The sequence below is a fragment of the Danio aesculapii genome, chromosome 6, assembly GCF_903798145.1.
Source record: "Danio aesculapii chromosome 6, fDanAes4.1, whole genome shotgun sequence".
Taxonomy (NCBI): Eukaryota; Metazoa; Chordata; class Actinopteri; order Cypriniformes; family Danionidae; genus Danio; species Danio aesculapii.
Genome location: NC_079440.1, coordinates 27,617,036 through 27,634,549, shown reverse-complemented (window position 1 = coordinate 27,634,549; position 17,514 = coordinate 27,617,036). Strand labels below are relative to the sequence as shown.

Here is a 17,514-nt window from a genome sequence, read left to right as displayed (position 1 = left end):
GAAACCCAACCTGGATCAAACGCTACTTGAAAACTACAGACCGGTATCCCTGCTTCCATTCATGGCCAAGATTTTGGAGAAAGTAGTGTTCAATCAAGTCCTGGACTTTCTTACTCAAAACAACCTCATGGACAACAAGCAATCTGGCTTTAAGAAAGGCCACTCAACTGAAACTGCCCTGCTCTCAGTCGTGGAGGATCTCAGACTGGCTAAAGCAGACTCTAAATCATCTGTCCTCATCTTGCTGGATTTATCAGCTGCTTTTGACACTGTAAACCACCAGATCCTGCTATCTACGCTTGAGTCACTGGGCGTCGCAGGCACTGTTATTCAATGGTTAAGTTCTTACCTCTCGGACAGGTCATTCAGGGTGTCTTGGAGAGGAGAGGTGTCCAACCTACAGCGTCTAAACACTGGGGTACCTCAGGGCTCGGTTCTTGGGCCACTTCTCTTCTCTATCTACACAGCATCTTTAGGAACAGTCATCCAGAAACATGGATTTTCCTACCACTGCTATGCTGATGATACCCAGCTATACCTCTCTTTTCACCCTGATGATCCCTCGGTTCCAGCTCGCATTTCAGCCTGCCTGTCAGACATTTCACACTGGATGAAAGATCATCATCTTCAGCTTAACCTCGCGAAAACGGAAATGCTTGAAGTTTCTGCCAACCCGACTCTTCACCATAACTTCTCAATCCAGATGGCTGGTGCAACCATTACTGCATCCAAAATGGTAAAAAGCCTTGGAGTAACGATTGATGACCAACTAAACTTCTCTGACCACATTTCTAGAACTGCTTGATCTTGCAGATTCACACTCTATAACATCAGAAAGGTCCGACCCTTCATATCTGAACATACAGCTTAACTCATTGTTCAAGCTCTTGTTCTCTCCAAACTGGAATATTGCAACTCTCTACTAGCCGGGCTTCCAGCTAATTTTATCAAACCTCTTCAGCTGCTTCAAAACGCAGCAGCACGAGTGGTCTTTGATGAACCCAAAAGAGCACATGTCACTCCGCTACTCACCCGTTTGCACTGGCTGCCAGTTGCTGCTCGGATCAAATTCAAAGCTCTGATGTTTGCTTTCAAAGCGACCTCTGGCTTTGCTCCTTCTTATCTGCTCTCACTTCTGCAGATTCATGTGCCTTCCAGAAACTTGCGTTCTGTGAATGAACGTCGCCTCGTTGTTCCATCCCGAAGAGGGAAGAAATCACTTTCCCGAACTCTCACATTCAACCTGCCCAGTTGGTGGAATGAACTCCCTAAATACATCAGAACAGCAGAGTCACTTGCTGTCTTCAAGAAACGACTAAAAACTCAACTGTTAAGTCTCCACTTTCCTTCCTAATCTTAACTGCCTCTCTGGCTATACCACTAACTGTACTCTCTCTCTCTCTTTCTCAAAAAAAAAAAATAAATAAATAAAAATAATAATAATTACTAATGCTTAGCTTCTTAGACTTTACACACCTGAAACTTGTCTACAGCACTTATTCACTGTTGCTCTTATTGTTGTGTAACTTGCTTCCTTGTCCTCATTTGTAAGTCGCTTTGGATAAAAGCGTCTGCTAAATGACTAAATGTAAATGTAGTTTTAATTTAATAAGTGATATTTCTTTGCTGCATCCTCCTTGATGTTTCAATAATGCATAATAATCTTTACACCATATTAAAGACACAACAGCCAGTAACAATTGTTGAGAGTTTTGTCAAATGGTGTGTTTGTGCATGAAACATGCGCGTTTAAATGCGTGTGTGTGTGTGTGTGTGTGTGAGAGAGACCGGGTGAAAGAGCACTTCTTTCACAGCTCTGTTGATGCTGCCAGCGGCTGGGTTTCTTTCTTTCTTTATTTATTTTGGAGATAATACAAAATATGAATACAACAGAAAGACATAAAACTTTACAAATACATGTCCACTTTTGTAGGCTCAACACAATAGTGTCATATCTAGATAGTAGCCTAAGCTATAGTAAAATCATTTAAAGAATTACAAATATTGGATATAATAAAATCACATTTAATGAATAAACCAACATAAAACAAACAAAACTATAACAATTTAGGTATATACAATACAAATAAATTAAACCGTTTCAAGTCATTTTAAACTTTCATTTAACAAAGACCTATCTGAAATTTTTTTTTTAGATATTTTCTAAAAACGATAAACAACAGAGGAGTTTTGAAATATTCTTTATAAAGTATTTGGATACGATGATATTAATCAAATCCTGCAAATAAAGAATTTTTGGGTGAGTGAAACAATCAGAAACCACCTTCTTTCCTGTCATCCAGTCCTGCACAGTGCTGTTTTAATAAATGGATTGGGAAAAACTGCACGTAAAAAATGTGTTCTACATGCTCAAATAAATGTTTATGTCTTTATTTGATGTGGTAAAATTTAAAAATTAAAGTTTAAATGTAGAGCTTTATTAGTGGATAGCTGCTGAGCACAAGAAATATAGGCTATAGCCTATATTTTATTACTTTATCATATGTCCACTTAACGGTTTCCTTTACTTAAGATAACCGAATAATATGCAACATCCTTAAATTATTTTCTTAAATAAAGGGGAATTATCTACTAAGTGTCTTATAGCCAATGGAAAAATGTATATGTTTTAGGTCTCTCCGGAGCATTTGGGCTGAATGTTTGACGGCGTCTATCAAAACGAGGATGTTATAAAATACACTTTATACTGAGTTATTATTGGAAAATTTCTGTGGTTTCATATTATGGATGGTGCGCTGGGTCATCCCTCTGCTTGTAGTAAGACCACTTGTAGTAATGCCAACAGTCGGTCGGCAAGTAAACAAATACAATGAATGGAAATACATAGGTTTGTGCGTATAGACATATAATGTAATGCTGTACAGTAACGCGTCATTTGTTTGTTTCGGTTGTCTTCATTTTAATCGCTTCGTGATGATGCAATAGTGTGCTTTATTTGCCTGCTTGATTCCCGCTGAACTGGGCAGGTTGTGTGACGTTTGATTTGCCACTAACGGTGGGATGACCCAGCACACCATCCATAATACAAAACCACAGAGTTTCTCAGGTAGTAACTCGGTATAAAACGTATTTTGAATGTAGATGCCATCAAACATTCGGCCTAAATGCTCTGGAGTGACCTAAAACATATGTATTTCCGCTAGGCTATATGAAACTTAATAGATAATTCCCTTTTATTTAAGAAAATAATTAAGGAATTATTAATTAGGCTATATCCTTCTAATAAAGATTAATTAAAATTTTTACAAAAGAGATAACAGAATAATGTTGAATAATGACTGTAGGTAGAAAAAAAGTGTATGTCTAAATCTATTTCTTTTTCAAGATTTATTTTTTAAGCTCAAAGTGCAGTGCATTCTTAATCGACGTCCTGCTGATGTTTCTTTAACCAATATTTAAATATATATAAGCTAATTTTTAATGATCTTACATTATATATTTTTTATTAAATTTTTATATTTTATGTTGGCTATGCTTGGGATAGGGGATAGAATAGAAAACATTTAGTCCCTTAAACCTAAATAGGCCGGCTATAAGAGGATGCGCTCTTTTAAACAAGCAGAATGTTTTTCTTTCTGCAGACTGTTAGCTCTACATGCACATGACAGAGAAATTAACAGAAAAAAATAAACAGACAATAAATAATATGTGGCTCACTTTGCTTGCAGATATGCCTATTTATTTAATTCTTAACTGCCACAAATAGCTATGCAAAAGGGAACCTATTTTGAGTGCATAAAAGTGTTTTGCATGTAGTGGCAGTTGTAACCTAGCCTATAATAAATAATAAATATTGATAAAGCAATCAGGTGATGTGCACCACCGAAGCAATAACCGTAATATTTAAGATTTGAGGTAATAACATCAAGACATTCTTTTCACCCCAACGCAATTTAATAGGGCACTTTAAAGGCTATAGAACTTAATTCTTATATTTGCTTAATTTTTACAGCCTAAGGCTATACTTCTCACCATGTATTGTATCTTTTGTAAAACATACAGTATAGTGTAAAAGCATGTTTATTACTGAGAAAGCTAAAACAAACAAACAAAATTATATTTTAATTGAACATCACATCGCATAAGGTACACATACTAGTGTTGTGAAAGGGCAAAGCTGAAAATATATGGTTAAAGCACCACCCAGCAGTCAAAAGCTGCTGTCTGAGCATATAACTCCAGCTATATATACTGTCTCCAAAAAGGCGCTGCAGCATTTAAAAAGATGAGGAGCAAGCTTATTGGCTGCCAAGGCGACAGCAACCAATCCCTTGTTCCATGCAGTTAATGACAGAGGAGCAGATTAGGTGACCTATCAGCCTGTGCATGCATAAGAATTTCATGGCAAAAATTGTACTTCTGTCATGACCACTCTTGGGATTTGGTATAGTAATGAATAGCAACATAATAACAATTTTATGTTTTATGGCAACATAAAACTGCTTCACTGCAGCTGCTTTGATTATTATGGCAGAGCAAGTAGAGACCTGCTACTGCCAGTATATTCACAGACATGCCACCCCAAAACAAGCAAGACAACAGGAATACAAAAAAAAAAAAAATGTACTGATTATGTATAAACAAACATGGCATTATCAACATGAGAAGAAAGAAATGGACAATGAAATAACACATCCAAAACAAGCATATCTAGAGGATGTGTTCATTTATTTACTTTTCACTGCCACCATGGGCTATGAGACCGCATGTTTTTTATCTATCTGTACCTGGGTCACCTCGCCAACTAGTTTATGCTAGTGAACAAGACTATGTATGCCTAGGCGACCTTGCCGAATGATTTAAGACTAGTGACTTAGACACAGAAGGGTTCAGATTTTTCTACTCCATAGGCACAGGTTGCTGATCCTTGGCCAAATGTCACATCACAAGAGTTAAATCTGTGCATGTATTGTTCAAAGCCTATTATCATTAATGTTTAAAAGTATGTACTCCAGGAGTATATGATGAGCTTAGAAATTTTAGTTATTTGCATAATTATTATATTACGATTAACTGAACTAGTTAGTTTTTAGTCAACTAAATCCTAAGTAGATTTAATCTAATGGCCCGTTTCCACTGAGTGGTATGGTACGGTACGGTTTGGTACGCTTTTATGGCCGTTTCCACTGTCAAAAAGCATACCGAACCGAACCGTACCGTACCACTTTTTCGGCACCCTTTCGAAAGGGTACCAAACACGAGAAAGGGTACCAAAAGGTGGACCCACACGCGCAGCTGAACGCTATTGATTTACAGAGATACGTCATTCGCTTACGCCAGTGGTTCTCAAACTGGGGGTCGCAGAATAATTTCAAGCGGTCGCGAGAGTGATTTAAAAATTGTGTAATTTTCAGTGATTATAATAAATATTTTTCAGTACTACAAGTGAAAGCTAAAATTTTCAGATTTTTTAAAAGATATTACTGATAAATCCATAAAGTATTTAGAACACATTCAGGCAGAATGCATCTTTGTACTTGAAACGCAGCACTCAGGAACAGTTTAAAACTTGTCATGTCAACCTTCCGCAGTAAACAAAGCCTGCATCACTTGCCCCGCCTTCGCGCTCTTCTTATTGGTCCACTGCTCTAAGAAGTGAATATAAATGGATCGGCTAAAATCAGCTGTCAATCACTCAGTCTAGGCCTCTTGTCTTCAGATGACAGGAGCTACAACCGCGAAAATGTAAAGCGCTGAAGATGAGAATGAAAATATTACTGACAGATTTTGTCTTAGAAACACCTAAAGCTACAAATAATAGCACATCTAATTACTGATCATGTTGTGAATGTTAATCCACCATCTACATTTTTCGAAGAGTGGATAAAAGACTTCCATTGGCTTCAAGTCCACTAAGAAAATAACTAAAGCATTCACTGTAAAGTCTGTGGGACGGAATTTTCAGGTAACTGTTTGCCACATCTACGCATTTTAAGCACGAGAGGTTCTGTTTAATCCTTCTTTTAATCGCCAGATGCTGTCAGCCGTACAAGTGGCAGCTATATGTAAAATTTAACACCACGTACACCATCGCAAAAGGGGTTGTACCGACTAAGATTAAACTAATATTGCAGCTCATGAAAAGACCGGTATTTCTATTAAAATGACGTATGCAAATAATAAGGTACATGTCAAAAGCATCAGTGCAATATCAGACACCACCCGTGAGAACACAGCACAGTTATCGTTAACAGTTTCATTGATGAATTCATGTCAAGTAGTGCGTGCAGGGCCGGTGAGCGGTTCGTCCGTGATATCTTTTGGTCACTCAATTATGTTATAAAACTGTATTTTCTAGTGATAACGGGATTTCATTGAGACATATTTTCCTCACCCATGCATATATTTTTTTTGCTTGTTAGTTTTGATTAGTGTTGATTTCAAATGCAATAAATCTGTTTATAAAACTTGTAGTAACAGTGCGATAATTGGTGGAAGCCACTAAATTTTGGCTGGTGCGCCTAAATTTTTAAAGTTAGGAGCACCAGTACTACCAAGCAAAAATTTTGATTTCGAGCCCTGTCATGTATAGTAAATATAGTAAAATAGTGTGAACAGCTTAAAAAGGGATATTTTTATTATTTGTATATGCTTTGGTAGTGGGGGGTCACGAGTTCTTACATTGGGGGTCGCTGGTTTAAAAGTTTGAGAACCACTGGCTTAGGCAACAAGCCAGAATGAAAACAAAAAAAACGCCATGTTTGAAATACACAGCGAGAGATTAAAGCGGAATTATAAATACATATAATAACGAGCCATGGTCGATCTAGGCTCAAACAAACCTTGTCGTCGTCTTGATGAACAGCCACAAATCCAAGAAGAAGAGCAGATTTACCCTGTGCCCCGTAGTTTTTTTACGAGCCAGTCTGAGGCGCGAGCGGTTTCGCTTTCTTGCTTGCGCGAGCGTGCGTCTAACATTATATCTGAAATAACAAACTTCTTGAGCTGATGATAATAACCTGCGCTTGATTATTGACGTGCTTTTGATACCTGATCCTGTCAGACACTGACAAACGCGAGAGTGAAGTGCAAAAAACAAAGGAGAAGCCGGAAAAAAAGGAGCACATTATTTTTCAGCAAACATGAACAAAATGGGGGCGCTGTCGCGCGACCACGATGCAGACGCGTTTATAGTGAGCTCCTCACAGGTGACATTTCATTTAAATAATAATCAGACCTAAAAGTTAATTTCAAACTTTCTTTTGCTTTAATACGGCTTATACATACATTCGGACTGTAAATTTGTGGATATCGTGTGTAGAATGGCTGCTTCTGGCAATAAACGAGGTGGCAAAGGTACGCGAGCTAATACAGCTAACGTTAGCTCGGCTGACTCATGAGGTACTCACGAGGGAGAATCACTTTCAGCTGAAATGTTTAAACAATCGCTGGAGTCTATGAAAAACGACATTTGTATAAAAATTGAAAGTGCGATCAGCAGTCTGCAATCTGATATCAACGGAGTGAAGGAAGAGTTGACTTCAGCTGTTGCCACAATTCAACAATCGCTTGGCTCACAGGAGGAGCGGCTGAGAGCTGTCGAGGATTCAGCGACAGCAACGAGCAATTCTCTAACGTACCTTGAAACTACCGTGGCTAAACTCCAGACTGAGGTTACGGCTCTGTCTTTAAAGTGTGAAGATCTTGAAAGCAGATCAAGGAGGAATAACATCAGACTGATCGGAATTAGCGAGGGAGAAGAAGGCAACCGTCCAACGGAGTTCGTTTCAAACTTTCTCTGCGACCTGTTGAACATGGAGGAGAAGCCGCTGCTTGATCGAGCTCACAGGTCACTTCAACCAAAGCCCAAACCTGGCCAACCACCCAGGCCCTTCATCATTAGAGTCCACTTTTTCCATATTCGTGAACAAATTCTTCAAACGGCGCGTCAAGAAGGAAGGCTGACATACAAGGGAAAGCCCGTCTTTCTCTTTCCTGACCTCACGGCTAACGAGGCTAGGAAAAGAGCGGCTTTCGGAGAAGTGCGCAAATTCATACGGAACGTTGAAGGGGCTCGATTCGGCTTTCGTCATCCCACCAGATTTCGAATTACCTTGCCGGGTAATACAGAACAGCTGTTTACGGATCCTAACAAAGCGATGGAATATGTGAAAAACACCCTTGCAGCTGACGTGAGTGGAACAAAGACCAGTGTTCTGCCTGAATAACTGAAAATCATTCGTTGGCTACCTTTTGAGGTGACTGTCCATTCTGGATTTTCTTGCAAGGTACTTTATCTTTGGAATAATCTGGATTGATTGCGTTTTACTTGGACCAGTCCATTATTGTTCTATTATTATTTCACTCTCTGAAAATCAGTCTGAGAACTCTGCATCTGACTGTTTATTAGCCTAACAGCTAGATTTAAAATCTTTTGATGTTGCCATAATTTAAAGCACTATCTGGACACATACTGCACATTGTGGTCTGCGTGCTAATTTTTTTTTCTCACCTGAAGACGCGCTTGTCTGAGTTTATTTTCACTAGCGCATTCTAGACGACAAGTTCATCGTCCGTGTTTTTTTTCTCATGGGGTTTTGCATACACCTGGTTAAGGGAGGTGTTGAAGTGGGTGGGGGATATCAACGTGTTGTAGTTCAGAATTTTGTTTTATTTTATTCTATTATTTTTTTCTCCTGTTTTTTTTATGTTGTGGCTACTTATATTTTACACAATCCATTCTGCCTGCTAAGTCTTAAAATATCTCTATATATTTTCAGCAATTTATCTAAAAAGTATATCAATAAGTAAAATCATAAATTTTGTAAGCTGGAATGTGAAAGGACTTGGTCGTCCCACTAAGCTTAACAAAGTGATCAATCACTTGGATAATTTGCAAGCTAAAATAGTCTTCTTACAGGAAACACATCTCAATGTTTCTGACCACACCAAGTTACGTAGAAAATGGGTCTCACAATCTTTTCATTCCTTATTTACCAGTAGAGCAAGGGGAGTGGCTATTCTTATTCATAAAGATATTCCTTTTAATACATCAGATGTGCTAGCTGACCGTAATGGTAGATATATAATTGTCTCTGGGTCACTTTTTAATACTCCGGTTGTACTGGCTAATATCTACGCACCAAACTTTGATGATGATAATTTTTTTATTAAATTCCTCTCCCTCTTACCAAATTTACATTCAAGATATCTGATTATTGGGGGAGATTACAACCTCTGTTTGAATCCTCAACTTGACAAAGCATCTTTAAGGGGAACAGCTCTCTCAAAGTCAGCAAAAATGATAAATTCCTTTCTTAATGATTATGCAGTAACCGATGTCTGGCGATTCTTGAATCCACATACACTTGGTTATTCCTTCTTCTCTCATGCTCAGAGTTTTTCTCGGATTGACTACTTTTTAATTGACAACAAACTTTTACCATGTGTTCAACATTGCGCTTACAATGCTATAGTCATCTCGGATCATTCTCCTCTCACATTAGGACTTAAATTTGAGTGTAGAAATGTTCAGCGTCCACTTTGGAGGCTAAATGTTCGTCTATTAACCACTGAGGATTTTGTCCAGATTATTTCCTCCCAAATAGACTTTTTTGTCCAGGTTAATGCTTCCCCAGACATTACACATAGCACACTTTGGGATACATTTAAAGCCTATATTAGAGGTCAAATTGTATCTTATGTATCATTTGAAAAGAATAAATATAAAAAATCCATTGCAGATCTGACAGATCAAATCTCCCAGTTAGAAAATCAATATGTAAATAGCCCTTCTCCAAACATACTTAAAGAATATCTCCTCTTAAAAGCTGATTTGACACACTTTCTACTGTTACAACAGAGGAGATGCTAATAAAATCAAGACATGCTTATTATGAGTATGGGGAGAAGGCACATAGGCTTTATCTCACCAGCTTCGACAGTCCTCTGCCTCCCATATAATCTCTTCTATTAAAGCAAATGATATCCTACTGTCAGATCACTGTGAAATCAATAACGCATTTTTGGAATTTTATCGGTCATTGTATTCTTCTGAACAAACTTCTAATCCGGTGGACTTTCATAATTTTTTCCAAGATCTTTCAGTACCTCGCATTAGTTCTGAAGATATGAAATTTCTGGACAGCCCTATTTCTTTAGATTAAGTTCACAATGCTATATCAGCAATGCAAAGTGGTAAAAGTCCTGGACCAGATGGCCTGCCAGCTGAATTTTTAAAGACATTTTCTGGACAACTAGCTCCTCTTTTACTAAATATGTACAAAGAATCATTTGATCTAACTTGTCTTCCTCAGACTTTGCGAGAAGCTTGAATTTCTTTAATTTTGAAAAAGGACAAAGACCCTCAGTTATGCAGTTCATATCGACCAATATCACTTTTAAATGCTGATGTAAAAATTTTAGCCAAAATTCTTGCTGTACGATTAGAAACTATTCTTCCTAAAATTATTTCTTCTGACCAAACTGGCTTTGTTAAAAACAGATTTTCATTCTTCAATGTCAGGCGATTATTTAATGTAATTTATCATCCTATGTCTTCATCTGTACCTGAAGTCTTGATTTCACTTGACTCAGAGAAGGCTTTTGATAGAGTGGAGTGGGATTATTTAATTCATGCTCTTAAGAGTTTTGGCTTTGGAGATAATGTTATATCTTGGGTCAGTTTATTGTACAAAGCCCCACTTGCCTCTGTTCGTACCAATAACGTTTCTTCTGCATATTTTCAGATTAATCGAGGCACAAGGCAGGGCTGCCCTCTCTCGCCTTTATTATTTGCAGTTGCAATAGAGCCTTTGGCCATTGCATTGCGTCAAAATACAAATATAGCTGGTATAATAAGAGGGGGACAAGAGCATAAAGTGTCTCTATATGCAGACGATTTGTTGCTTTACGTTTCTGATCCATCTAAATCCTTACCTCATATTCTCAAAACGTTTGATGTGTTTGGCAGGCTATCTGGCTATAAATTAAATTTACAGAAAAGTGAAATATTTCCCATCAATAATGCTGCCTGTGAGTTTTCCTTTACATCTTTCCCATTCAAGATATCAAATTCATTTTTATACCTCGGCATACGTTTATCTAACGCTTACTTTAAGCTCTTCGCTGAAAACTTTATCTCCCTATTGGAGCGAGTTGAACAAGAGTTGAAGCGTTGAACCTCTCTTCCATTATCAGTCGCAGGTCGAATAAACTCTATTAAAATGAATGTGCTACCTAAGTTCATCTATTTATTTCAATGTGTTCCAGTGTTTATCCCCAATTCCTTTTTTCGTAGGCTGGACAGTGCTCTCACTTCATTTATATGGAATGGTAAACCTGCTAGAATGCGTAAAAGTCTTTTGCAACATCATAAATCTATAGGTGGAATGTCTTTACCTAGTTTTAGATGTTACTACTGGGCTTCTAATATTCGTCCTATACTTCACTGGCTTTACGAAGATCCTGGGGCTGATGCTTTATCATGGATAGCCATCGAGTCTACCTCATGCTTGCCCTCTTCCCTAGCAGCCTTAGTTCATGCTCCTCTTTCCTTCCCTTATGACAAATTGACCAAAAATTTGCTGGTAAGATCCACACTTAAAATTTGGAAACAAATTAGACGTCATTTTGGTTGGCAAACCATATCTCCAAAATCTCCCATTCATTCTAATCCGGTTTTTAGTCCATCAATAATTGATAAATCATTTGCTTCCTGGCAAACTGGTGTTAAGGAAATAAATGACTTATACCATGAGGGAATTTTCTCTTCATTTCAGCAGCTTCGCGAAAAGTTTAATATTCCAAATAACAACTTTTTCCGTTATCTCCAAATTCGTGATTTTGTGCGTAAAATGTTCCCTCATTTTCCGGCATCGCCTCCTCGCTCCTCATTTGATAATTTACTGGAGAAGCCGACAATTTGGAAAGGGGTTATATCATCACTCTACTATAAAATTGTGGCACCAACTGATACATCCCATTCCCAAATAAAATCTGTGTGGGAAGACGATCTGGGAATCACAATTTCAGATGAGGATTGGGAATCAGTCTTATACAGAATTCACAAGTCCTCTGTCTGTGCCAGACATGGATTTCTGCAGTGCAAAATTGTGCATCGTGTACACTGGACAAACCTAAAGCTCTCAAAGCACTTTCAGCACATAGATCCGGCCTGTAATCGCTGTAATTCCACCCCAGTCACGCATGCACATATGTTTTGGTCTTGTATAAAGCTTAATTGCTTTTGGCACACTATTTTTAAAACTATATCTGGTTTTTTGGGTATATCTATCTCCCCTTGCCCACTGATTGCCATTTTTAGAATTTTGCCTACGTCGTATAACCTTACAAAAATACAATCTGATTGCATAGCTTTTATTGTGCTCCTGGCCAAACGACTAATATTGCTTAGGTGGAAGGATCAGAAACCTCCAACCCCAACACAGTGGATCCATGATGTCCTCTTCTTTGTAAAGTTGGAAAAAATTAGACTGTCTAGAGGTTCATTAACCAGTTTAAGAAAATTTGGGACCCATTTAGGAAATATATCCAAGAACATGTTTTATTGTCAACTACAGACCAAGTCCTTGTTCCAGCAAATTGATTTTCTTTCTTTCCTAATTGCAAATTAGAGTGTATTGTGTGCTTCAGATTATACAATTGTAGTTTTTGTTAAGCCACATTATTATTATTTACATTTCTGTTTGTTGGTATTTTTATTTTATTTATTTATTTTTTCTCATTGTGTGTGCTTAAGTTGATATTATTTATACTTTTAATTAGAAATATATTTTTGTTTTGTCATCTTTTTTTTTTTTTACTGTAATTTGCTATAAAAGTCATAAATAAATAAATAAATAATAAAAAAAAAATAATAAATAAAAAAAAAAACATGAAAATGCCATTCATAACACTTATTATCTTCACCTTTTGGACTAATATGAACCGGGAATGACAAAATTACTCTCTAACAGAGGCTGCATGTGCTGCTGAAGATTACAGACACAGATATGAGGTTTTCACTGACTGTAGGCTATATTTTGTGTTGTTTTGAACCTAAATACTGACGAAATGTCTGCTATATGTAGTTCTTCTGTAGTTGGTAACGAATCAGAGACTGTAAGGGGCTGTATGTGTTTACATATGTTAATTTAATTAGTTATTTAATATAATTACAGACGTTACAGTAGGCTGTTTCGTCTTTGATCTGCAGTTATAATCAACTCATGTTCATTGAAAAGTTAGTAATAAACATTTCTACACAAGTATTTATGTGTATGAAGCATCTGTTTTGTGAGAAGTGATTTTCATATGATATGTAAGTGACCCGTACAGCTTTATTATAGACATTTCCTCGAGCTAGAATGACGTTGACTGAAACTTTCTGTCATACACCACACCCACCAAAAGGGTACCCTTGTTAGTGGAAACGCAAGCCTGATAAAGGTGACCCGTACCAAACCGAACCGTACAGTTCCAGTCAGTGGAAACGAGCCATAAAATCTTGTGAAATGTAGTTGACTAAAACTACAATGCTTGCAGAAAACTAAAAAATGACTATAACTTAATTACATTTTAGCCAAAAGACTAAGAGTAGAACAAAATTTTAAATTTGCTTTAAGGATGGATGGATGGATGAATGGATTGGATGGATGGATGGATGGATGGATGGATGGATGGATAGATGCTCACCTATCCAGCACTCCAGTCTGGCGCAGGGTGAAGTCTTCACTACATCAGGAGGGTCCACACCAACATTGAGACATAAAACTAGAGCCACACTCACTGTTTTCATCTGTGAGAACAAATAGGAAAAAAAATTAGTGAGAAATCAAATAAATCTAAAATGCATTAAAACTTCTAAGACAATTTCTAATCTTAGTAATAAAACCCTTTATTTAAAGCAGCACTAATTAGAATCTAAATGCATATGTTTTTTTAAACTGGTGTTTCCATGGACATCATCAGGTGCCCTTTCAAATTAGAGATTTTTTTACATCAACAAACAACATTAAACATCAACAACAAACATTAAAACATATAAGAGTTCAGTTATTTTTCATTAACCATTATCAACGTGATTAAACGTTAAGTTTCAATTGAATGGATAACTGTCTTTGCCCAATTCAAATATAGGCTTTTTTTCCAATTCAAAAGCAGTAGTTGTGTAGCCTAAAACATAACATTATAGTTTTACAAATAGATCCAAGCATTTTTATAAATGAACATCACCAAAGGCCTACAAGAATACTCACTTAAACAACAAATTAACAAAATCAGAGAACTATTGATTATAATACAACTATTGTATAATTTCTATGACTGGCTCCAAAATTAAGGGTTTTTTTAACACAATAACAATCAATATGTAATTTTTGTTCATAGAAGTTAAATAGTATAGTGATGCGTAAAGTATTTTATTGTTGGAAACTCACAAAGAAAATAGCCTAGGCTAAAACGTGCATTTTGCTTCTCACAAAAAAAATATTAGATGCATAGGCATTCAGCTCTTTCTTTGGCATGCATCGCCTTGCAGTGACAACTGCTCTCAACGTCGTAATGTCAGATGAATGAATGAATAATCTATTAATAATATTTTTTTTAGTTTTTGATAAAATGATTTATTTTTAATTTAAGTAAATTTTTTAATAAAGGCATGATCAAAACGAAAAAATTAAGCTTAAAGCGTGTGTTCTGTGTCGAAGCTAAGGTCCATATATTTTCATTGATTAATTATTTTTTGTTTAGATAACCATCTGATATACCTTTAAAAGTAAACAAGTATTTAGTTAAAATTAATTTAAGTGAATTCCAAAGTCGTAGCCTATATATTTTCATAACTTCAAAGCAACATATAGCCTAAAGCAGGTGTAGCCACAGTACAGTGTCATACTTTGACAACATTAAAACTTAATTATAAGTAAATTAAAAAGTTTCTTTGCTCAGGCCATCTACCTCATGAACAGCTAAGTATTTCCCTACTGTGCAATAAACATACAATACTTTCTCATACGCACTTGTACACAGCACCTTATATCAATATACAATGCAATACTTTCTCCATACGCATTTGTACACAGCACCTTATAACCTATATATTTATAACAAATCTGTAGATACAATTCAACATTCAGATTTTTTGCCTAATTGCATCTATGTTTACTGTTTATCGTATTTCTTTTTTCCATATTTATTTTGTGTTGTCACTTGTCACTTTAATGTACACTGGAAGCTTCTATAGCCAAAACAAATTCCTTGTGTGTGTGAAGCACACTTGGCAATAAAACTGATTCTGATTCTATTGGACAGTCACAGTTTGGGCTGGACTAGACTCTGCCCCCTATAAAACTCTGAAAACGTAAAGTTTTATGGCTTTCACTTTGGCCAATCGGCTTTACCGGGGTTTCCCCTCAACCAACCTCAGGTTGCAATGCTAAGAACTTAGCAAGTGCAAGACTTTTGGGACTCTTAGTTGCTCATTCTCATTTACTCCTTCACTCATCCCAGAACTGTTTTGTGTGATTATCTGTATGTTTGTTTGTTTTATGTAGAGTATTTTGCTGTGTGTGTAGCTTAATAATTAAATTTGTGTTTCATTTAAGATCCTTGCCGGTGTTTTATGTGTTTCTAAGTTACTGCCTCAGCTATATGGTTTTGATACCTTGCTTGTGTAAATAGTGAAATCCTGTTTTGTATTATTATTGCTGTTGGCCATGTAATAATAAACCATAGATTTACTAAGGATAAAGTTGCGCTACTTGCTTCTATTAGGGTGGACCAATAGAAGACGTAAGTGTAAGTGTTAACCTAATCCGAACTGTATGCCAGTCATTTGAATCTTCTAATTCGAATCCCCAAAGTTTAATTTGAAATAACTTGAACTTATGAGATTTTGTTTTACAGTACCTGACATATTAGATGGTCTAGGCACTACAGGGTGTACTCACATTAGATGCAGTTGTCTTTAACCATGTTGAAGCGCAATTGTTAATAAATGCTGTACAAGAGTTGTTCATGATTAGTTCATGTTAGTAAAGGCATTAAATAAGGAGCCTTATTGTAATGTGTTACTGAAGAGATTTTGTCTGAAACAGAACGACTGTACAGACATCTTTATGATCCATGATCATAGAGATAACCAGATGATCAATAATTCCTGGCTAGAAATTGCAACGGCCGTGGGAAAGGAGAAAGTTTTTGTTAAAAGGTTTGGAAAAACCTGAGAGATGAGTTTGTTAAAGCCAAAAGAGGACATGGCAAAAGTGAAGACCCAGGTACACAATACAGAATATGTTTTTTCACCAGTCATAGCTTTTACACTGATGTATATATTGCATTTTAGAATTTAAAACAATTTAATAGTTTCAAAACTTTAATGAAGTCACAGAATTATTTATTTGATAACTGGGAAGGAATATTTAAACCTAAAGGTTTACAATATACTGATGGCGTGTTTTTCTAGGCTTTACTGGTGATGATTGGTCAGGAATGTTGGACCATTATTGCCTTTTAGCATAATTATAGAACAGAAACTAGTCAGACAGTAATGTGTGATTTGTGGAACCGATCAGTGCACCCCGATTCTTTATATCTTACAAACTGATCTAGGTCCTGTTATCAGATATACCCCATGTTTAAGAAAAAAGTAACTATGGCAACACAATAGCCCCTTAATTAAAATTACCGGCAATTTTACGGAAAGGTCTTTATGTGTGAACATGTGTGAGCCTTTTTTGAAAATACCGGTAAATTTGTTTGTAGAAAAGAGTTTGTGAGAAGTTGTAACATTACCGGTAATTTATGCTGCGCTGTATGAACGCAGAAGGAAGATTGCCGGAAAGAGCGCATTCACATCTAGAACATGCTGATGTAAGACGTCTAACTTTAGCCAATCAGAACACTCAGACGCATTTACGTTCGTGCGGTTTATGAGAATAAAAGCGTGTGAATATTTTTCCAGACACATTTAGCTGCTTCTTTAACATTTCTATGTTCCTTCTTAATGTCAACTGTGTAAAAAATATTGATAAAATGCTTATGATAAGCCGTTGTTTGTTTACCTTCAAGCTCTGACGTGTGTGAACGTGAAGTATCTGGTGAAGCAGATGCAGCAGCCGTTGAAGCAGATTTTTGACATGCGAAAGTGTTCCTCCATGTTTTCATTGAAGTTGTTCACAATATTTATCCATCCACAGAGTTTGTAATGTAGTCAAATGTTTTCAAATACAAGCGCAGCTGTTTATAGCTCATTTCTGGTTAATGATGTCAGAATTTACCGGTATTTTGGAATGGATGTGTGAACATCCTTGATGTGTGAACAGCGTTTTTTTTTTTTATTTACCGGTAAAGTCGTTCTGGTACCACTGTGTGAAATGGGCTTATAATATGCAAGCATGGTGACATGTGAATCCTTACAGAACCTCTCTTCAAAAGATATCTAGAACCTATATTCTAACGTATGTAATTTTTTTTTTTTACATGTGTGTGCGGGGGTGGGTGTTTGTTCATATTCTAAGTGGATTCGGTAGAATGTTATGCCTTTACAGCATA

At 36.6% G+C, this 17,514-nt stretch overlaps 1 protein-coding gene across 3 annotated transcripts in view; it reads right to left on the bottom strand.

Moving 5' to 3' along the window:
* rptor (regulatory associated protein of MTOR, complex 1) overlaps positions 1–17,514 on the bottom strand; it is a 228,242-nt gene that overhangs the window by 183,892 nt on the left and 26,836 nt on the right. For all 3 annotated transcript variants that reach the window (XM_056459872.1, XM_056459873.1, XM_056459874.1), the window contains exon 3: positions 13,657–13,759. In XM_056459872.1, coding sequence (XP_056315847.1) covers positions 13,657–13,759 — 103 coding nt within the window. The remainder of the gene's footprint in view (positions 1–13,656; positions 13,760–17,514) is intronic.